Source organism: Fusarium sambucinum, chromosome I, assembly GCF_050947815.1.
Source record: "Fusarium sambucinum isolate potato_lamoka chromosome I, whole genome shotgun sequence".
NCBI classification, from domain to species: Eukaryota; Fungi; Ascomycota; class Sordariomycetes; order Hypocreales; family Nectriaceae; genus Fusarium; species Fusarium sambucinum.
This window is the reverse complement of record NC_139294.1, coordinates 11,850,223-11,871,351: the sequence shown is the minus strand read 5'-3', so window position 1 is coordinate 11,871,351 and position 21,129 is coordinate 11,850,223. Positions and strand designations below refer to the sequence as shown.

The window sequence follows — 21,129 nt, the reverse complement described above, 5'->3', positions numbered from 1 at the left end:
AGCATATTTGGCTATTTGGGTAGTTTAAGAAGAGCGGACACTTAGATATTCCTACACTTGAAACTTTAGTTAAACGTCAATTACAAATATGTTTTCAAGGCTTGAAAAACCAATGTTTCTGCCGGTGTCATAGGTCTGCCTTGACAAACACTTCACGAATTCAGGGAAATGGTAGGCGGAACGGAAGGGAACAAGTGGACCTATCCTTGGTCTGAGAGACATGTGATCCGCAGCATCGCCAATGAATTGATATTTTTACCTGCTTCTTATATTAGACCAACAGTAATATTACCTCAAGTCTTGATATTGTCCCCTTGTAACTCCTGCTACCTTTCGCCGCAAAGTGTAAAAAGAGACATACAACAGCCGGGATTCACTGTTCGTCACCGACGCAACAACTTCCTGTGTCCTGAGCGAACTCGGCCGACGTTTATCCGACGGCATGCTGCGCCTCTCGCCCCGAGTTGCCGACGTCGGCGCAGTAGAGGAGATCAACAACGGTACGGGAAATGTGGAGACTGTTGCCTACCGTTGCTGACACGGCATTACCCCACACTGCCCAAAATACGAGACTTGATATTCAAAGGTCCGACAGTTGATACAAAAACTCACCAAATGCAATTTGCAGGTCTTGATGTCATGGTGCAATTGGAAAACAATATGGGGCCATATCAGTATTCACAATTGGCAGAATGCAGCATTCGTCTGCTTCGCTTGATTCCTCATCCCGACAGGCAATCTCACATCCACTGCCAACTTTTCGATTTTCCCTTGTCAGACTCAACAAGCACATGTCAATATGAAGCTCTTTCATATGTATGGGGTTCCGATAAAAAGCCATTCTCGATCAGTGTGAATCATGGCGAACTACACATCGGAGCGAATCTACATGCAGCTCTAGGTAATCTGCGACATGACAACCTGGAAAGAGTCCTCTGGATAGATGCGCTGTGTATCAATCAGGATGATACAACAGAAAAAGGGCAGCAAGTTCAGTTAATGGCTAAGATCTACGCCAAAGCTCATTGTGTAATCGTCTGGCTTAGGGAGGGTACTGATGAAAGCGATGAGGCTATTCAGGAAATTAACGGAGCTGCTTTCCAAAGTCTGAAATCGAATAACGATTCCACTAGGGTCCTCTCACTTCTCCGTCGGCCTTGGTTTGAGCGTATCTGGGTAAGGCATCGATTCTATTCGCAAAACGTATGTTGCTGACAATATCATTCCAGGTCCTTCAAGAGGTTGCTGCCCCTCAGCATATTCTTATCAGATGCGGCGACGCCGAGATTGACGGACATTTATTCTGTCGTGGACTCAGTGTACTCATGTCGACGTATAAAAACTGTGAAAGTATCCAATCTTGGATCTATTCTCTTACTCGTCTCATTCAGGGTGCCATAGGCCTACCTCGGCATATAGGGTTACTAATGGGAAGATTTTCACTCGCCATACGTCCTTTCTATGACCTGATAGAAATGTACCATACCCGAAAGGCTACCGACCGCCGCGACAAAGTCTATGCGCTTCTTGGTATGAGTACTGATGTCCCAAGTGGAGCAGGGTTATCTGTCAACTACAACATTCCTTGGAGTCAACTTTTCAGAAGCCTTATCAAGTACGCAATCTCTGATTCTATATCTGCGACTACCTGGGATGATCGGGAGATAGCTGTTATCAAAGGAAAGGCTGTAGTCCTCGGCGAAATCTCATCTGTTGAGAGAAACGATTTGTTGGTAAACAATCAGACATTATCGATTACCTGGAAGAATGCTATGTCCAGAATTTCACAGACAACATCTTGGACTCTTGATGTTTCCGCAAAGTTATTCCAGGCAGAAGACGTCTTGTGTCTTTTCCAAGGAGCTACAAGACCGACTATCATCAGACGTTGTGGTTCATACTGGGCTGTCATCAGGATTTCAATGCATTCCGCTTCAGTCCAAAAGATGGCCGACGGCTTGTGGAATGACATGAGTCCCGATTCCATATGTTCCGATCTATTACAACCGGTTACGACATATTTACGTGATTTTCTGCTTATCTGGGACTGGGACGAGCATTCCATCCAGTCTCTACAAAATCAGGAAAACAGATATGTAACGATTGTGAACGAGCAATTCGATACGGGCTCATTATCAGAAACAATTGACAATATCATCAATATGGTGGATATGGGACTTGTGCTCCGAGACCTCCAAAGATACACCTTATCAGAGGATTGCATCCGCAGAGCCATGGCAGCTTTGGAAACTGAGATGAGACTTCTAGAAGAATTTGAATCGGCCTCCAGTATTAGCGACACAACCTTCAACGAAATACTGGAACTGGATAGAATAGTCAATGCCCTACTTCATGTCAAAGGTGGTTGGTTACCTCTGGTTTGGGCGTCGCAGGATGGATATAATTTGGTTGTCAAACTGATCCAAATGAGAGCTAATCCAAATGAAGGGGATGAAGAAGGAAGACTCCCACTTTCTTGGGCAGCTGAGAACGGCCATGAGACGTTAGTACACCATTTGTTAAGCATTGGGGATGTTGATCCAGACAGGAGGGACTCGAGAGGTTGGACATCGCTTCAATGGGCAGTCTTTGGTGGACATGAAACGATCGTGAAGCGTCTTGTGGCTACTCAAAAGGTTGATCCAGATGCAAAACAGGAGATGAGAGACGTGGATGGCACAACGCTGACACCTCTAGAATTCGCCTTGGCGAGTGGCTACCAGTCAGTAGTGGAGATGCTTCTCGAGACTTACGAGGTAGACTTGAACGCCGCCGATGAGGGTGAAACGAGGCCTTAGTGGTGGGCCCTAATAAGTGATCGTGCAGATGTAGTGAAGATGCTGATGGAAGAAGGAAACGTCAATCTGAATGGTTTAGAGGACATTGAGAAAGGAGAAGAAATAACATCACTCATGTGGGCCACAAGGAATCAGAATGAGGAAATTGTCAAACTACTGCTCCAGACCGGGAAAGTCAACGTGGATGCAAAAGACAAATTCGGCCGGACTGCGATACATTACGCCGCGTTGAAAGGTGACCAAGCAATTGTCAAGTTACTGTTAAGGACTGGCAAAGCCGATCCCGACATAGCTGACATCAACGGACGGACTCCACTATGGCTCGCAGCTGGTCGCGGGTTTGAAGAGGTCGTCAAATTACTCATTGACACGAACGAAGTCGACCCAAACACACTAGACAAAACAAAAGCGACACCACTATCAGTGGCGAGAAAAAAATGGACATGAAGGCGTTGTCAGCTTTCTCAAAGCGAGGAACAATCTGAGCCAGTTAGATTTCTTTTTAATTTAATGATCGCTGAAGCTTTCGCCTAGGTCTTCTCAGTTGAGCCACCGAGATATATAACGGCAGATCTTAGCTTCCAACTGAGCATTTCCTCACTATTAAAAATGAGAGTGAGTTCCACGATGGCCGGCATTTGTTATTCTTTTGTGGTCCAAGGTGTGCTAGGTGGGCTATGAAAGTTTAGGAAACAGTGAATTTATATACATTCCACTGTAGAGTGAGATTGTTGATATTCTGGAGACTGTACTCGACAATAACCGTGATGGCGACGACGAGGATCCTCATAGTACGGTGTCCGCTCGCAGTATTAAAAATCACATATGGTTATTCCATGGCTCACATAAATACAATAGAATTAGTATTGAGGAATATCTGCTTAAATCAGGCTTATCTTTTGTTGAATTCTACCTCACATACAAATCACATTCTCATCAGTATTCCAGTACTGCAACTCTCTGAGGTTCTCCACCGGAAATAACAACAACTCCACCACTACTCCGGATTGGCATAGGCCTACACATTGCTCAGTGGTAACATGCTTATCCTTGGAAACACCGAGTTGATCCAATTTTCGCTGTACAGTGTCGACTAAACCCTGAGCGCGGTTATGAATACCTCGAGCTTCTTGAATAAAACTATAAAGTTTTGGATCCCCTAGCTGTCGCTGTTCTTGGATCTTGGCTTGCTCAAGGGTTGAGAAACAAGACAAGGTGACCCGCAGATCTGATTCGGCCGATGACCAACTTTTAGTCCAGCTATCCTCGAAAGAAAAAAACAAAATCTCGACTTTGATGCAAATTGTGATACTTTCTGAAACAGTCTTGCTGCTAGAGCCAAGACTCATCATAACACCAGCATCACCGCCGATTCTGTAGCCTGCCACGTAGTGGTCGCCCCAGCGTTGTTTGAAGGCGGACAATCCGCCATTGTACTTGAGAGTTTGCAAGGCGGCTTCTGATAGATTTGGGGGTCGTGAGAAGGTAACGGACCCAGCTCGGTAAGTTGTCATGACTGATGTTTTTGAAGCCTGATTCAAGAGTCTTGTTAATATTTTCAATTTCCGGAAACAGTCAATGAGTATAGGTGCACTTACATCGTTGTTCTCCATCACATGTCTATCATACTGACAGGAGACACTGGCAGAGACAACAAAACACGATATACCAACCCCAACACCAACGCTGAGATGATCAGCAGAGGTTGATGATGATGTGGATTCATTAGATTTGTAAGACGCATCGCCGTCAAATGGCTCAAACTTGATACGTGAGTTTTGTAATGACTCGGCATCGAAGGCGGAATCCCGCGAGAAGGGGTCAAGCTTTGATGTTAATGCTGTTTTGGTGTTGAAAAATGACCCTAAAGAAATAGGCCGTGTGTGCCATGGCAGCCGGAGGACCTGTCCAGTTGACGCCTGCCTCGCAAGACTGGTGATCAAAGGATCGAAATCATCGACAGTCATCTTTGAAGCTCGTAGTCACGACCATAAGAAAATGATTGAAAGACAGATGTGAGCGATCCAACACAGGTAGTACCGAAAGCGTGCAAAAGAAAGTAGCGTCGAGTTTAGAAACAGCTACGTACCATGCATGACCTAACAATGTCTAATGACGCCCGTGGCTGACCTACAGTAGCTGAACTGAATTAAACAACATACCCTGCGTTGAACTATAGAGGTACTATGCACTCACACTGAGACACTAAATGCTAATCACCACTGTGTCTGAATAGAGGCGTTTAATAGGAAGTTGACACGTCAATGCAATACTAAAAGTCGGTGACTTCTATCAGGCTGGCTGAACGCCATATATAGACTCTATTGGCTAGCTAGAGTCGAATGACTGTCTAGGCCCCCTCAGCTTCAATAGTACATTTCTACCCCGAGCGTTAGTGCAATTGGTTATTTGCTTTTAAGGTTGCAGTCTATTTGTGGCGGGCTGAACTAGAATGAGGACCGGATCCTATTGGCCCCCATGACTTGTATAGTAATATATGCTCCAGTACTGGTTACAAAACTTGATTCACATTGCATTCCAGACCTAAATCGCGGCGAAACAGTAATACGAAGGAGAAGTTGGGATGATACGAAGCATAACATACTAATATAATAATAGACCTCCTCAGGCTTCATTTACATTCACTGTCTTGTATTCACAGGCACAGCATTCCGCCTCCATAGCACTTACTCTAAACCTCATCCTGTATCACGTTCTTCACCCGGTAGTAGACACTACCCATCATGGCACTCCGTTTGGCACCCTACAACAATGGCATGAGACTTGGTAAGCGTGACAATTTCTCACTTTAGCGTTCGAACTTTCAGCTAACTATTCTCGAGGCCAGGGGTACGTCGTACTCAAAGCTTTCCCAAGCTATATCTAACACAAGTCTCACACTAGGGTCAACTCGTACACACAGCAGATCTGTGTCGACGACGCTGTAGTCACGGACCCAGATCGGATTGACAATCCAGTCACCAACGATGGATTCACTATGCGGGACCTGAGGTTCGCCATCAGCGGTGCTCACGCCACTCATACTCCCAGCAGCGAAGATAGCGGCGATACTGTCCTTGTGACTCCAGAAGGTGAGGAGAATAACGACAGCACTGCCCTCGCAGCTCGTAGCTTTGCTTTCCAATTGCAGCAGCGTGCCGAGCAGATCAAGAAGCTCATCGAGGACATCGATGCCTACGAAACTGAGCTTGAGGACGTTTCCAAAGCTGAGACTGCTGAGCGACGAAAGAAGGCACTGATCCTGGAAAACAAGCGCATAAAGCTCTCTAAACTGAAGACGCTTGAAGTGACTGAGGCTCTCAAGTCTGCTGACTCAAAGGGCTTGGATGAAGAACTTGCCAACCGTGGGCGAAGCCAGGTCGTGACTTACACTTCCCGATTCGTCAGTAAGCTCAGGTATGTTCTCGAAATCAACCTTTGCTGCTAAAAGGATTGCTAACAGCAAATCAGCGAAGTGACGGACGAAATGAACATCTCTGGTTCCCTGTCTATCAAATACGGTGCTATTGGAGGCTGTGGTAAGGGATCATTTATTGACTCAGACAAGTTCAAAGAGAGCGGCTTGAACTTCTTCATCAGCGTCAAAGTGATCAATCAGTCAATTAATATCAAGAATGCTTTAATTTACCAAGCACTGCCCTCTGTTGACGAAAAGAACTTTGTCGAGGTCTTTGGAGACTGCTTTATCTCTGGTCAGTCACGTTATCTCCCAACCCATTCGGCTATAACACTAACGATTCATAGGCTTTCTCGAAGGTGGCGAGTTCAATGCTCTGGTCAGCATGAAGGTTCTCAACAAAGACAAGAAAACTGAAATTGAGGCAGAGTATGTTTTAATGTACTACAAGTCTCTAACGAAGCTGACATTACTTCTAGGGCCAAAGTTGCCATGACTATTGGGCCCGTTGAGGTTGAGGCTGAAGCAAAGGTCAAAGTAGCTAAGAACAATATTCAAGCAAATACTGAGACCACGATCCAAGTTGGTTGGTCTGGTGGTGGAAGCATCAAGCCAAGTATTACTTCCTACCTTAGACATTATCCAAGACCTACTAACCTGTTGTGACAGTGGACGAGCCGTGGAGCATTGATACATTGATGCAGACTGCGGCAAGATTTCCAGACCTGGTAGCGAAAACCCCACAGCGCACTTAGTAAGATCTACCTTGACATCCAACTACTCAATCAATTCTGACCTCTCAAGTGCGATTCTCACCAAGTATGAAGCTCTGCGAAGCTTCATGATACTCAAGCCTGAAAAACTTTTGCCTATTATGTACGAGAATGCTGCAATCTACACCAATGCCCTTCTGGATGCGTATATGGACTATAAAAACGTGAGTCATAGATATTGAGCGGATGAAAATCGACTGTTAATTTGGTGCCTCTAGATCTACCGAAACATTTCCTCCGATCTCTTTGACATCGATGCCGGAACAAAGAAATTCGACAATTCAATGGACACAGGCACTCTTGCCGACAACACTACCCTCAGTAGGGTCAATGATGAGTCAAACTTCTCGGCCAGCTACAAAGGCATGGAGCTAGCCAGAAGAGCATGCCGCTTCCAGATGATGAAGATCGTCACTGAAGTGGATCTTGTCACGGCGACACCCAAGTTGTCAACTGACGAGACCCGAGGTGAACAGTTCCAGAGTCCAGTTACATTCAAAGCAAGACTGCCCAAGGTTGTTCTTGAAAGAACTCCCCGGAAGGTTCAATTGTTCGGTGACGAAGAGCAGACATACTACCCTCTGCTCGACGGTGCATCTGGTAGCAAGGAGGAGGCAGACAAGGTTGCTTCTCTCGTGGCGGATAAGCCCGATATCAGCGAACACTTGCGTTTAGCCCTCCCATTGGTTCAGATTCGGGGACTTTGTTCTGTAATCTGGACTTTGTCAAACCTGCCTTTGCTCTGCTGCAGGTTATTGTTGAGGTATCAGATCGTGGGGTTGTGAGTGGAATGAGAACTCGATACTCCAACGGTCTCGTTACCAATCTTGGAGCTGTTGGGAGTGGGAAACAGGTCACTCTGAACCTGCATCCTGAGGATGGAGAGTGGATCTTTGCTTGCTCAATCGAAGTCGGCCGTCCTACTGATGAGGCCGGTGCTAAGGAGAGGGTCACTGCGGTTCGTCTGTATACGAACCGTGGGCCTGATCTCCTGGGTCAAGCCGATAATTGGCAGCCCGCTGTGGAAGGTAAAGGCCAACGTGGCAACACCTCCTTCGAAGGACTGACCTTGAAGCACTACGATCCTTTATTGGCCGGTGGCCATCTCAAAGGCTTCTGGGGACGAAGTATCAACACTTCAACCTCAGGTAAACGAACTGGACTGTATAGAATGGGTCCGATTTGGGGAGATACTCAGGATGATTCTGTTGTGGTTGCAGGACTCGAAAGCGGTGATGACAACGAGCAGGATAGGCCAAAGACTGGAGGTGTACGTGGACTTGATATCGGCTGGAAGCTCGAAACCAACATGACCAAATCCAGGACAGTGCGTTTCGAAAAGAGTCTGGCCTCGACACCAAGAGTTATCTATGGTCTTCGCCAATTCGACATCATCGCTCCTCAATGGTTTCAACATTGCCGTCGAGACTCTCAATCTCGGCAAAGAAGGCTTCGACCTCAAGCTGCAAAGCTGGAACAGTATTGTGTACAACACAGAAGCCAACTGGCTGACGCTCCCCAGCAACAGCAACATCAATTTCCAGTACGGCGAACTAGACAGTTCAGAACTAGCCGGTCGAGCACCTACCCAGAACGCCAGTTTCCGCGTCTACTTCGCCAAGCCGTACAAGACCGAGCCCAAGGTGCAGTGCTGGTTCACATCCATTGTGCAGCCCAAGGGATGGAGGTCTCTCCGATGCAGCGTCTCCAACATCACACGAACTGCTTGCACCGTGACCATGGAGACATGGGCAGGACGACAGTTCGACCGCGCAAAGGTCATGTGGCTGGCGTGGGATTCTGAGTACGATGGCAAGAATGTTCGCTCTGGCACAACCTTTTTCAAGAAGGACACGCCAATCCAGGACTTTCCCTGGTACAATGGCTCTTTTGCTAAGCAGCCTGTCGGGTTCGGGGCTATTTGTCACATTGACTTCCCTGAGCAGACGACTAATTTGCGATGCTACACAAACGTTATTGAGGCTACCAAGGATAGACTTAAGTGGCAGGCTGGTACTTGGGCCGATACAACAATGGACACGACTGGTATGGTATGGATTGGAATGGACTAGATTGGCAACTCTTGATTAGTATAGATTGTAGCTTTTTTTTAAGTGAATACTGTTGGACTTTCCAAGCATCGTAGCCGGTCAGATAGTTCATGACGTAGAGGAACATGCTTGCGTGGCCTGTTCCCAGTCAGTCTCATATTCAGAGGACAGGGCCTAATCGAGGACGGGCTTACCATAAGACAAAACAAATCTGTCGCGATCAATCCAACCCGGATCTGCGGGATTGTATCTCATCACATATTTCCACAAGGCAACTCCGATGGCTGCCATCTCAAGGGCTGAACCACCGTGGCCCCCACCGTTCTGGGCACAAATGTCGAGTACAAGATTACGAATCGCAGGTACAGCAGCTTGATCTTGACCCATCATAAGTTCACCAGGACCGTTGGCTTTGGACTTGACTACTCCGGACATGTTCATATGACCCAGAAGTGTTTGTAAATCAGAATATATTGTGCAAAGAGATAAGTTGAAATGCAAGTGTCAACGTTCTCAAATGAAATACTGAATATAATAGAGCATAAAAATAGTTATTATACATTTATCGTCTATTTTTACTACTATGTATTATCGTTGTCTTAGACCTGGTCGTGATCGGGCCCGTGGCGGACACAATGTAATGTTGCCGAAAGATCGACACTATAATGTGGAGACCGGAAAATGGATCCCGAAGCTGTGGCGGCTTATGCCACTCAACTCGACTAGACTACTCTGTAAATAGCGTCTGTTTATTGTACTACTGTGTACAAAACAGAGCTGTCCACGAGAAGGTTCCTATTTACTATAACCCTAAGCCCATGCGACATCTTAATTCCATAACTTGAACAGCCTAATCTCATTATATTTAGGTAGTATTACTCCTCGTAAAAACTATTGTCCTGCTACTACCCTAGCGCATAATCTCGTCCGTGATCTGTAGAAGACGGATTGTATAGGCACTGGGTTGATGCTGCTCTGTGTTCTACCCTCTAGACATAACACAATCAGGATAGATATCAATTTCCACATACGGGTTCAACAGCTTCCCTGATCTTTTTCCGAGATCAGCATGACCATGTGGGTCGACATGACTATGGATGGCCCAGACGATTTCCGAAGTCAAGTGCCCCTTCATAATGCGGCGAAGGATAGATTACAATGGGTTTTTCCTTCTAGTCCTTAAGAACTTTAGCCGTCTAGACATTTAATTGACCCTGCATACCCACAGAACTCTTCGCCTGCTATCATACCCTTACGATCAAACATTCTTTCGCTTTCGAATATCATGGATCTGTGTAAGACACTTAAGGTTGGCGTCGTGGGAATCGGGCGGATAGGCCGTCAACATGCTCTCAATATCGTCCATCACACGCCACGTGCGACACTCGTGTGCGCATGTTCCCCAGCAGAGGCTGACCTGGTCTGGGCCAAAGAGAACCTTGTTCCATATGGGGTTCGAATATTTTCCACGTTCGAGGAAATGATTGATACACCTGGCCTAGAAGCTGTTGTCATCGCATCGATATCCTCCCTTCATATGACGCACACGCTTGCAGCTCTAGATCGGGGTATCCATGTCCTCTGTGAGAAGCCAGTATGCACGTCTATTCCAGAGGTAAGAATGTCTATCTACGCTTTATGTCGAAGGACATGCGCTAACACAAGACCAAAGTTGCGAGATCTGATCACACGCGTCGAGGCCAAACCAGAAGCTCAATGCATGGTCGGATTCACACGCCGATTCGACGATAGCTACCGCGAGGCTAGTCTCAAGATTAAACAAGGACACATCGGTGTACCGACCGTAATTCGCTCGCAAGCTTGCGAGAAGGTTGACACGAGCCCCTTCTATAAACAATATCTTCGAAACTCCGGGGGAATCTTTCTTGATGCAATCATACATGACATCGACTTGGCTCTGCTCTTCTTTGGAGAAGATTCGGTCCCAAAGTCGGTCGCAGCAATGGGTACCGCAACTGTCTATACCGAGCTAGCTGAAAGGGGCGATGCAGATAACGCCATTGGAATTTGTGAGTTCTGGGGAGGAAAGATTGCATTCTTCTATAACTCAAGAATAGTCCCTAGTTAATAATATTACGAATCTCTTATAATAAAAGTAGCATTATTTAGTTAATTAACTAGATAATCTGCATTAAGCCTTTAGCTTTAAGCTTTTTTATTTAGACTTTTTTTAATAGCTATAACTTAAAGGCTTTAGCTATTATTATTATTTACCTTTTTAATTAATTAAATTACTTATTATATAAAATAGTCTTATTAAATATTTTAAAGAATTTATTTTATTATTTAAATAATTTAACTTTTTCCTTTAAAATAATCTTTTTAAATTATTATAATTTTTTTAGTTTTTTCTTTTTATTATTTTTATATAAAATTAAAAGATTTAATTTATAAATAAAGGCTATTAGCTTAATCTTTATAAAGATATTTTTTTTTATTATATAAAGGTTTATTATCTTTATATATAGCTTAATATCTTTATTATATTTAATTATAATTTTAATTATATTAAAATATAAATTATTAAAATAATAATTAAAATTATTAGCTTTTAATTTAATAATAATTAATATTATATATAAAAATTATAATAAATTAATTATATATAATAAGATTAAAATTAATTAATTTAATTAATTTTATTTAATTAAATAATATTAATTAAAGTTATAAAAAAAAAAGTTATTATTATTTTTAATATAATAAAAGCTTTTTTTATAAGTTATTTTTATTATAAAGTTTATATTAAAAGAGTTATATTATAAAAAAAATCTTATTTTAAGAGAATTTTAAATTTAATTATTATTAAAAATTTAATTTATATAAATAAATTAACTTTTATTAAAAACCTAAAGAAAATTAAAAAAGCTTAAGTAAAAGCTTAAGGATTATAAAAATAATAAATAAAATAAAAAAATAATAACTTAAGAATAGCAGCGTATAGTTATAATAATATAACTAAAGTATTTAAAACTAATAGGAAGCTCTCTATTAACCTTATACCTCGGAAGAATCGAATTGAGGTCTGCGATAGCGAGGGCGTCAGAATAGAGCCGACTCCATCTTGGTATAATCGTTACGAGGATGCTTTCAAAGCGGAGATGAATGCCTGGGTTGGCGCAGTACTCGATGGCAACCCAATGCCAGTCCCTCTCAAGTCCTCGTTGGTTAGTTTGACTATTGCTACTGCCCTTCAAGAGAGCTTGGCGACTTTTCGGAAGGTTTATTTTGATGAGCTGGGTGCACAACTAGCTGAATAGATTGAGACTTCTTATGAATTGCGTACCGTACCACAAGTATTTTTTGTAATCGTGAATCATTCTTAGTGGAGAGTCAAAAGTGATAAAGAATAACGTGAAATTGATGTCTGGAACTATGTGTCAATGAGCCATGGCTGGACACTCGGCTCAACTCTAACGAATGGCCAGGACATGGAGACATTTTATCACTACCGTTGGAGACGGATTACCTCTTATGCCAACTCTTCGCGGTGCTTTTTGTCTCTCTTATTTTCCACCTCCAAAAAAAGAATAAAAGAAAAGAGAAAAGACTTTGAACTGTTGAACTGATGCATAACACATTTCGCATCGAAAAGCGTAACACGGCCTTTGTAAGTTTTCGCTTTGATATACAGAGTAATTTACCGCGTTTGCATTTAGGATATCTTGTTCAAGCCCATGCACATTTATTCGGGTGCATAAATCCGTTATATGCATCCCTTGGTCTGAGGGGCTAATTTGCATGATACTCATTAGCTGTTTTGGGTGTGATGTTAAAGCTTGACCCTTACTGTGGCGGGATCTGAATTCCGAGCGGTGGCTTTTTTCCCCACGTTATTCATAATCTTGATAACTTTGTGGAGTTGACATAACGTTAGACGGCAAAAAACTAAAGAATATTACAAATGAAATAGTTTTATTTAATTCGACTCTTCAACGAGAGAGTTTGTGCATCCCTACACAACTATCAGCCCGTACAATACGACCATGGCTCACGCGCTCATCTTCGGTGCCTCTGGAATTTCCGGCTGGTCTCTTATGAATCAAGCAAGAGTCTATCCTTCGCCCACAACTTTTGCTCGCATAACAGGCACAGTGAACCGACCAAAGACTGTTGAACAACTTGAGCTACCCCAAGACGAACGATTTCAGTTGGCCTCGGGTATAGACCTGACCAAAAGCCTTGATGAGGTCATTGCTGCGCTCAAGGCAAAAGTCGAAGACATCGAAACGGTTTCACATGTGTTCTTTACCGGTCAGTATCGATTAGCCCATAATCTTATTTCATTCATTGTTCTAAACAACATCCAGCGTACATCCCAAAAGACGATTTTGAAACCCTCAAGGTAGTGAACACAAACCTTTTAGAAAATGCTGTACGTGCTGTGGAAAAGGTGTCGCCAAATCTTGAAGTCTTTATTTTGCAAACAGGCGGTAAAGGGTAATACTTCCCTGCTACACTCATAATCGCTTGAGACTAACGTAAAATATCAGCTACGGGCTCGAGTTTCCCAAAGAAGTCAAGATTTCAACGCCTTTGAAAGAATCGCACTCCCGAATTCCGGAACCGTGGGCAAGCAAGATCTTTTACTACACCCAATATGATCTTCTCAAGAGCCTTTCTCATGGAAAGAAATGGACATTCTCTGAGATACGCCCAGACGGTATAGTCGGATTTGTCCCAGGCAGTAATGCAATGAACATGGCGCAGGGTATTGCCATCTATCTTACTATGTTTAAGGAGGTCAACGGTGCAGGTGCCATAGTTCAATTCCCTGGCTATGAGCATGGATACCATTCAACGCATTCAGATACCTTTCAAGATATTCTTTCCAAGATGGAATTATTCGCGGCCCTGAACTCCGGCAAGTGCGGCGACGGTGGCGTCTTCAATATAGCCGACGGAATGACCGTCACCTGGGCACAGGTCTGGCCGAGACTTTGCGAGCACTTCGGTCTCATTGGTGGCGCACCGGATGCTAGTGCCACTTCGATGTTGGATTTTGTTGATAAGAACAAGAAAGCATGGTATGATGTCGCTAAGAGACATGGGGTAAATGACAAGCTTGTTGATGAACAAGGCTGGGGTCACGTTCACTTCATGATGGTGGACTTCGATTTCGATAGACAGTATGATCTATCTCAGGCTCGCTCCGTCGGTTTTCTGGAAGAGATTGACACTGTTGATGGATACATCCTGTCTTGGGAGAGGATGAGGGCCGCCAAGATTCTTCCACCAGCATAGATGTATATTAGATTTACAGTAGTCAAGAATATTTGGATAAAACAAGCAATTCGTTAATTAACCTATAGTTATCCTGCTACATGATTATCTGACATGGATACCTGCCTCCAGAGGCGTTCCCACTCCATGGTCACTTCCGAAGAAATGAGCTCACCAGTCGGGCTTGCCACATCCTCTTGACAGACAACAAAGTTTCCAATGTTCTCGACGCGCCCTCGAAAACATTTCCAAGCTCAGCAAGTGCCTGACAGCAAACGTCTAGATGTGCAGAAAGTTGGGTTCTGTCACAGTCCTCCAGGTCTGATATAATTGCGTAAACTAAAATGAGAGCGGCTGTAAATGCCATATGGACAAACAAGATATTCGCGTGACGAAGTGAGAAACGAGTTTTGTAACCTTGGATCAGCTTGGCAATGTCGATAGCAGATTGCACGCACATACTCCGTGCGTGCTCGTGTCCTGCGCCGACGCGGGGATATGGCTGTATGTAACTTTTGGCAACAAAGGGGCGGTGGAGGATCATGATGCAAAAGGCATATTGCATACTACAGATGGATAGTCAGATTATGTTTATCGAAACGGTTTCAACTTCGACTTACTGTAAGATTAATGTGTGTGGGAGGTGAACACTAGACTCTAGGGCGTCCACATCTAGAGCCAGTTCTGGGGGCAGGGACGATTTCCACATGTTGAGCTCGTGTAGTGTGTTTTCTGCCAAAGACTGTAGCTCAATCTTGCTGACATCCGTTCTACAATACCTGAGCTCTGTTAGTCCACAATCTTTCAGTATGGTAGTTTCAACGTCACATTTTAGATCCAAGCTCAGACATGATTTCGTATAACGCAACCCATCGTCCCGCAATGACCTCCTGCGTGTCCGGCCATGTACGTTGATCTGGATCTGGAATCCCATATGGTACCCAATAGGTAATAGGATATGAAGTCGAATCTTGATAAGGCCTCTTCAGCGTCACGCTCTCAAGAGCATTGTGAAACGGTCTTCCGAGATAGAATCCCCACATCTGATCTGTAACGAAGGCCCCCCAGAACGTAATGGTCCGAGCTCTGGCCTCTACGGCTGACATCTTCCCGCTCACAACGTACGGTGTTGGATCGAGGTGAAGGCCTAAATCAAATGCAAGCCTCATGGCCATACCTGAACAAAGTAGACTTCGTCAGCCAAACGGTCAATACTGGATTCAAAAGACCTACCGCTGTATAGCCAACCACGAGTGTCGCGTGTCGATCCGCCTTCATGAGTACTTAGGATAGTAAGGGCCTGAACAGTGCTAAGCCGAGGATTGTCTAGATCCAATTCTAGAAGGACTTTGGCTCGACTAGCAAAAAAGGCACCTAATGGTGCTGGGAGTTCAGGATGTTTCAGCCGCTCAAACGACGCACCGACGGCGCATCTGTCAAGTGTTAGCAATGGCTAGATATGAGGCTTCGAATGCGTCTATTTACATTGAGCTGACGAGTAAGTCAGAATAGAGTCCATCTTCTTTAGAACTAGACAGAGCTTGATTGCGAGCAGCCTCAAACGCTACCTGATCGACCACACGTAGACTCGGGTTCTGCCAGGTAAAGTAGAGAGTGGTAAGATGCCGTACGAGCTTTTCGTCGACTTTCTGTCCGAGTCCTACAGCGTCAAGCGACGTTTGGGTGCTTCTTGGCTGACGGTCGTCTAGAAAGACATGCCCAGTATCACTATGTACCAAGTGAAGATTTGAAGTGGCGCCGTAGAATCTCCACCCACCGCTTGGACTCGGTAAAAGTGTTCCCAGTCGTTCAGAGAACTGGCGCGTGACTTCTGATGTATCCTCTTCTTCTGTGTGGTCTGCATCTTCATCTGCAAAAGGGGCTACAGCTGACGGATCTGAGCCATGCTGCAGTGCTGTAGGACATTGCTCCCCCAGAGAGAAAGGTTCTCCAACATCTGTCGATAGAGATGGCAAAGTGGACATGTACCATATAAAGTCTGCATCCATGTTCGTGTCCATAGTTAGTTGATCCGAAGATGCGTAAGTGCACCCTGCTTTAGTCTGGGCTGTCATGTCTCTGGGTGTCTCGATCGTGTCTGCCGAGATAGATGCATCAGACTGGAAATTGGTCGTAACATCGTTTTCGGTTATCAAGGCTCGAGTGGCATCGTCATCTAGGGGCATAACTTGGCTCACACCACCAGGCACCTCGGGCGCCGCGTGTTGTGGAGTGACGGGCAAAGGGTCTCCATATGATTCTGTCAGATATTGTAACAAGGTGCTATCATCAATGATGGGTTCAGGGAGAGCAATATTTCGACTGTAGAGGCATGTTTCCAATTGAGTTACACGCCGTGAAAACACTTGGACAGCGCGACGCAGCGATATTCTAGGGAAAAGGTTAACTTTAATGTCTGGTAGACGTCGGATCCAGGTACCTTCGCTTGTCCATACGAACATTGTAGGAACACTGTCGATTTTTACTACTGCATATGCCACAAACTGGGAGCTTTCCATCACACTGTACGTTGGTAGAATGTCAGCTGAGATTGGAGTCTTTTGGTAATGTCACTTACTTTGATCTTACTCTCTCTACATCGTACGCAAGCCGTTGTAATGTGACGCCGACTGGAAGAATTAGAACCATTTACATATGACATGATCAAACCCACAAAGGGCGGAATGTAGGGATATGCAGATGGTTAGAGACGTGTTGAATTGGTTTGGTCGTCCCCTCGTCTGGTCAGAGATTTGCGTCATTGAGGCACTAAAACAGAAGTAGTGCACTGATTGGATACAGATTAAAACAGACTAGCAGATTTTCTATTTGCCCCACAGTCTACTAACAGTACGTACTGAAATATTACACGGTATTTCAAGGTTAACATATTAACAGAAAGCCCTTGCATATATGAAAATTGTAGAAGTACAGAATGAGATGATGATTTAAAGAGTTGTGTATTGACAGTAAGTGCTAACAAGGTCATAAATGAGGATGTTTTTTATGTTATAAGCGTTGGCCTCTGTGTAAGACTCTCAGGCGTAACTAAAGAACAAATAAGTACCTTCACAATTGTCAGTAACGTGTTTAGTATGTTAAACTTCCCTTTTTGTTTTTAAATAAAGATTACCTAATAATATGCTAACTCATGACGGGGAATTTCAAGAACACATCTAAACCGCTTCTCAGTTATGTCAATGAACAATAGGGTAGCCGGCATCCGTCACCCCTGCATTAGTGTGCTTGTTATCAGATGTAGGGCGCGGTTTTCTCAATGGAACAAACCAATTTCTTCCTTATAGCGTCTAGAAAACCGCGTTTCGCGTTCCATCATTCCTGATTAGGACTAGAGACTGTCAACAAGAGCATGCCATTAGTCAAATAACGTGATTAGAGTTTTTGCTGAAATGAATGTTCTTGACCATATTCGGTAACTACCGAAACAAATGGTCAGTGCCGATGGGTCACGACGATCTTTCGGACTAGCCATCCAATTAACTTCGAGCAATAGGTTCCTTGTGGAACTCTTGATCTTCAGCTATGATGTTCAACAGGCACCAGTAACGGACCGACAGTCTGGGCGGTTTTGATTCCGTTTGTCAACCTCATTTCGGTGTGAACGGCTTGTGAACGGAATGCATTATATAAAGACTTCATCCAGCTTTCTTAGCTTGTCAGTTGACATTATCAACCAACTCAACATTCCTTTCTCTACACTCTTTTAAAAAATCACCACAGTCTCTCTCTCACAATGCAAATCATTCAGTTCTCTCTCTTTGCTGCAGCCATGGCTGCTTCCGTCAACGGCGCCAATGTTGAAAAGCGCGACATCGACGAATGCACCTCCGCAGCCAACGATCTCGTCGAAGTCATGAGCGACATGCCAACTGCAGACAAGACCCTCGCAAGCTTCATCGCCAAGCAGACTGACTTCGAGGACGTCGCAGACAATTGCGTTATTCCTGCAGTCACTGGCTCCATGGCCGCTGCCTATACCGCCTACGCCAAGTCCATGGAGAGCTGGGTTTCTGAGATAAAGGATGATATTTCCAGCGTTTACGACGCTTGCAAGGATGTTCCCGAAGTTCAGGAGCAGCTTGATTCCTACAATGTTCCCATCAGCGGAATGTGCTCTTCTTTTGCTTGGGCTACTGCATCCGCCACGGAGACGGCCACTGCTACTGTCAAGGCCACCGACTCTGCCGCCGACTCAGCCACAGGCTCTGTCACCGAGACTGCCTCAAGCACCTCTACTCCTAGCAACGTTGCTGAGAACTCTGGAGTGCGTAGCACTGGGCTTGGAGCTATTGCTGTTGTTGCTATTGCTGGTTTGGCTGTAGCTGGAGCTAACTAGGTAAAAGATCTATATCTGCATTGTGTTTAGTTGATATACTAACGCATCAGCTTAGGCTTACGGTTTTACTTTTCAATATATCATTCATTTTCTATATAGAGAGTAAATGCAATAGAGCTTACAGTAACATCCTTGTCTCCTTGTCCTCTTGATACGTTGGCGGTGTAAGGGTGTCTGTTAGTTAGTTATGGAAAGATACTGTTTTTAATTCTTTGCGCCCTTGTGCCATTACTATTAGACAGATACCAGTAATAAGATACTAAGAACACCCGAATTGTTATTTAGTCATGCAACTATTATCTACATCAATATTTAACTGAAACACAACCTGCTTTCACCCTTACCACCAGCGAGCAGACATATCGCGAATGCTATTACTTCCACAATGAACCTCTCCGCCATAGTTATGGTGCGTATTCCAGTCATCGATGAACTTGAGGTCAACACCGATCTTGGAGTACTTGACTTTAATAGCCTCAGCAATGACATCCTTTCCGTTGACGACAGGACCCCATGGGTTAGGTGCAACACATGTGTTGTAGCCAGTAAGAACTAGATTATTCACGACACCAGGGAAGAAAGCGCCAACTTGAAGACGAGAGTCATCAGTCCCGGGGAACTTACTACCCTCAAACAAAGAAGGAATGCGAATGATGTCTTCGTCAGTCAATCCAGACTCTCGCTTGAGGATCTCAATGTTGCCATCAATACGACGAGCGCATTGCTCGTTAAGCTTCATTAACTTCTTGTCGTTCAGGAGTCCACTAATAGAAGGGGAATTGACGGGAATAGGCCCGCAAGCCCAACCATCGCAGTTATCCCCAGAACCATTGCTGGTATCATTCTTGCGTGAGATAGCGGGGATATCTCCATGACCAGCCTTGCGCTGACCCTCGAGAAGTTTGATCCCAGCACGAGGGTCATCGATGACAGCAACCCATCCTCGCTTGTTCTTAGCCGGGAGAAACTGAACAAACTCGTCGACATGACCAATAGCGAGCCATGCAGTGTCGAGTAGAACAGGATGCTGAGACTCCTGAGCCAGAAGGTAAGGAAGAATATGATGCTTCTGCTTGCCATGGTTTCCCAGAATGACACGACCAGATGGCCAAGACTTGCCCTTGAAAGTATAAGGAGGGATAGTTTCGATGTTACCCCCAGAGTTAATCTCATCACGCGCTCCTCCGAGGTGCTGCACGGCACCAACGCCAGCTTTGCGATAGTACTCAAAGAGCTGGCGACCAGCCACGCGCTCGTCTTGTGGGGATCTGATCATGATTCGAATGGAAACAGTACCCTTGGGTCCGGGCATGTTTGCATAGCCAGGCTCCATAAAGTCCTGAGCCCAAATATCATCACTGGCGTTGAAAAGATATAGGTCTTTCTTGACACCAGCCGCCTTGACCACTGAGGATAAACTCTCGGTGAATCCGACCAGGTACGGCGAATCGGTCTTGTTACCCTGGACAGCTAGGACTTGTTGGACGTTTTGGAGATGATGATGAATCAAGACTGGGGCAACGCGGAGCATCACTTCATCAGAAGATTTGACCCCGCCGTCGTTCAGTTCAAAGCGAACAGTGACTCGTCCGTCCCATCCACCAGGTCGTCGAGTATCGCGACCATCGATTCCCAGATTGAGTCCAGACTTCAATTCCTCCTGTGTAAAAACGTACTTGTCGTCCAAAAATACCCATTTGTTTCCCTCCTTACGGAAGATACGGCAGAAACGGCGCTGCTTAACATCAGGAATGGACACAGTTCCCTTGATGTTCTTGGAAGCAGATGGAACAGGCACAGTCTTGAGAGGCGCCAAAAACTGGGGCGATCTCTGGATATTGTCCGATGCATCGTTGCAGTCGTCAAGTTCCTCGTTGCTTAGCGCCGGGCCACTAAGGGCTTTCTTGGAACAGCGTCGGTCAGTATCGCCAATGTTTGGCAAGAAAATGGCGCCCGAGGTTTCAGTCCATTTCGTTTTGCCAATTACATCCGAAGTGCCTTTGAGATCAACCTTTCCGTCGCGGTTGGTATCGGCACGTATATCAGCATTGATTGAAGGATTCTGGTATGCCGCTAAAGCCACGGGAAGGCCTGGTGGACGAATTAGATTAAATGGAGTATTTCTATAAGGTAGTCAACATACCACAAAAGGCCAGAAGGTGGGAAATATGCATCTTGAGGCGAAGGGGGACTTGTGATGTCTGAGCGGTTTCATGAGAATAGAAGACCTACTGTCCTCTTCTTATACATATTGCTCAAAGAAACCGAGGTGATGCCCAATCCTTGAAGTTGCCTCCGTGTATACGTTACATCCAATCATAGTTGAGGTCCAAGTCCTCAATAGTAGTATTCATACTTCCAAGTACCGTGAATGTTCACCCATGGGGAGATGAAAAAGAGTGCCTCATCTAAGCTTAACTCCAAATCAGATAATAATTCTGGTACCAGTTGAGAAACTCTGATTGGTTAGACCGTAAAGACAGGGTAC

At 44.8% G+C, this 21,129-nt stretch overlaps 9 protein-coding genes across 9 annotated transcripts; 5 read left to right on the top strand and 4 right to left on the bottom strand.

Annotated features, from left to right (window-relative positions):
• Positions 1 to 660: 660 nt before the first annotated feature.
• Positions 661 to 2,798, top strand: FSST1_006597 (uncharacterized protein; the record flags this gene model as incomplete). The annotated part of the gene is made up of 2 exons (XM_083232982.1): positions 661 to 1,176; positions 1,230 to 2,798. 2 exons carry the CDS (start codon positions 661 to 663, stop codon positions 2,796 to 2,798), a joined length of 2,085 nt encoding a protein of 694 aa, XP_083090027.1.
• Positions 2,799 to 3,712: 914 nt separating this feature from the next.
• On the bottom strand, positions 3,713 to 4,765 carry FSST1_006596 (uncharacterized protein; the record flags this gene model as incomplete). Its single annotated transcript, XM_083232981.1, has 2 exons — positions 3,713 to 4,330; positions 4,397 to 4,765. The coding sequence occupies 2 exons, from the start codon at positions 4,763 to 4,765 to the stop codon at positions 3,713 to 3,715; spliced, it is 987 nt and encodes a 328-aa protein (XP_083090026.1).
• Positions 4,766 to 5,542: 777 nt separating this feature from the next.
• FSST1_006595 (H-type lectin domain-containing protein) lies at positions 5,543 to 9,061 on the top strand (the record flags this gene model as incomplete). Its single annotated transcript, XM_083232980.1, has 11 exons — positions 5,543 to 5,585; positions 5,642 to 5,648; positions 5,703 to 6,215; positions 6,270 to 6,511; positions 6,564 to 6,645; positions 6,696 to 6,832; positions 6,886 to 6,970; positions 7,021 to 7,153; positions 7,208 to 7,699; positions 7,741 to 8,259; positions 8,318 to 9,061. The coding sequence occupies 11 exons, from the start codon at positions 5,543 to 5,545 to the stop codon at positions 9,059 to 9,061; spliced, it is 2,997 nt and encodes a 998-aa protein (XP_083090025.1).
• Positions 9,062 to 9,214: 153 nt separating this feature from the next.
• Positions 9,215 to 9,475, bottom strand: FSST1_006594 (uncharacterized protein; the record flags this gene model as incomplete). The annotated part of the gene is made up of 1 exon (XM_083232978.1): positions 9,215 to 9,475. One exon carries the CDS (start codon positions 9,473 to 9,475, stop codon positions 9,215 to 9,217), a length of 261 nt encoding a protein of 86 aa, XP_083090024.1.
• An 850-nt stretch (positions 9,476 to 10,325) lies between these two features.
• FSST1_006593 (uncharacterized protein) lies at positions 10,326 to 11,129 on the top strand (the record flags this gene model as incomplete). Its single annotated transcript, XM_083232977.1, has 2 exons — positions 10,326 to 10,655; positions 10,713 to 11,129. 2 exons carry the CDS (start codon positions 10,326 to 10,328, stop codon positions 11,127 to 11,129), a joined length of 747 nt encoding a protein of 248 aa, XP_083090023.1.
• Positions 11,130 to 13,047: 1,918 nt separating this feature from the next.
• On the top strand, positions 13,048 to 14,305 carry FSST1_006592 (SDR family oxidoreductase; the record flags this gene model as incomplete). Its single annotated transcript, XM_083232976.1, has 3 exons — positions 13,048 to 13,315; positions 13,372 to 13,501; positions 13,555 to 14,305. The coding sequence occupies 3 exons, from the start codon at positions 13,048 to 13,050 to the stop codon at positions 14,303 to 14,305; spliced, it is 1,149 nt and encodes a 382-aa protein (XP_083090022.1).
• Positions 14,306 to 14,435: 130 nt separating this feature from the next.
• On the bottom strand, positions 14,436 to 16,946 carry FSST1_006591 (uncharacterized protein; the record flags this gene model as incomplete). The annotated part of the gene is made up of 7 exons (XM_083232975.1): positions 14,436 to 14,850; positions 14,905 to 15,063; positions 15,113 to 15,461; positions 15,518 to 15,717; positions 15,770 to 16,675; positions 16,725 to 16,807; positions 16,863 to 16,946. The coding sequence occupies 7 exons, from the start codon at positions 16,944 to 16,946 to the stop codon at positions 14,436 to 14,438; spliced, it is 2,196 nt and encodes a 731-aa protein (XP_083090021.1).
• A 1,092-nt stretch (positions 16,947 to 18,038) lies between these two features.
• Positions 18,039 to 18,641, top strand: FSST1_006590 (uncharacterized protein; the record flags this gene model as incomplete). Its single annotated transcript, XM_083232974.1, has 1 exon — positions 18,039 to 18,641. One exon carries the CDS (start codon positions 18,039 to 18,041, stop codon positions 18,639 to 18,641), a length of 603 nt encoding a protein of 200 aa, XP_083090020.1.
• A 340-nt stretch (positions 18,642 to 18,981) lies between these two features.
• On the bottom strand, positions 18,982 to 20,815 carry FSST1_006589 (protein-arginine deiminase domain-containing protein; the record flags this gene model as incomplete). Its single annotated transcript, XM_083232973.1, has 2 exons — positions 18,982 to 20,732; positions 20,785 to 20,815. 2 exons carry the CDS (start codon positions 20,813 to 20,815, stop codon positions 18,982 to 18,984), a joined length of 1,782 nt encoding a protein of 593 aa, XP_083090019.1.
• Between the last annotated feature and the right edge of the window lie 314 nt (positions 20,816 to 21,129).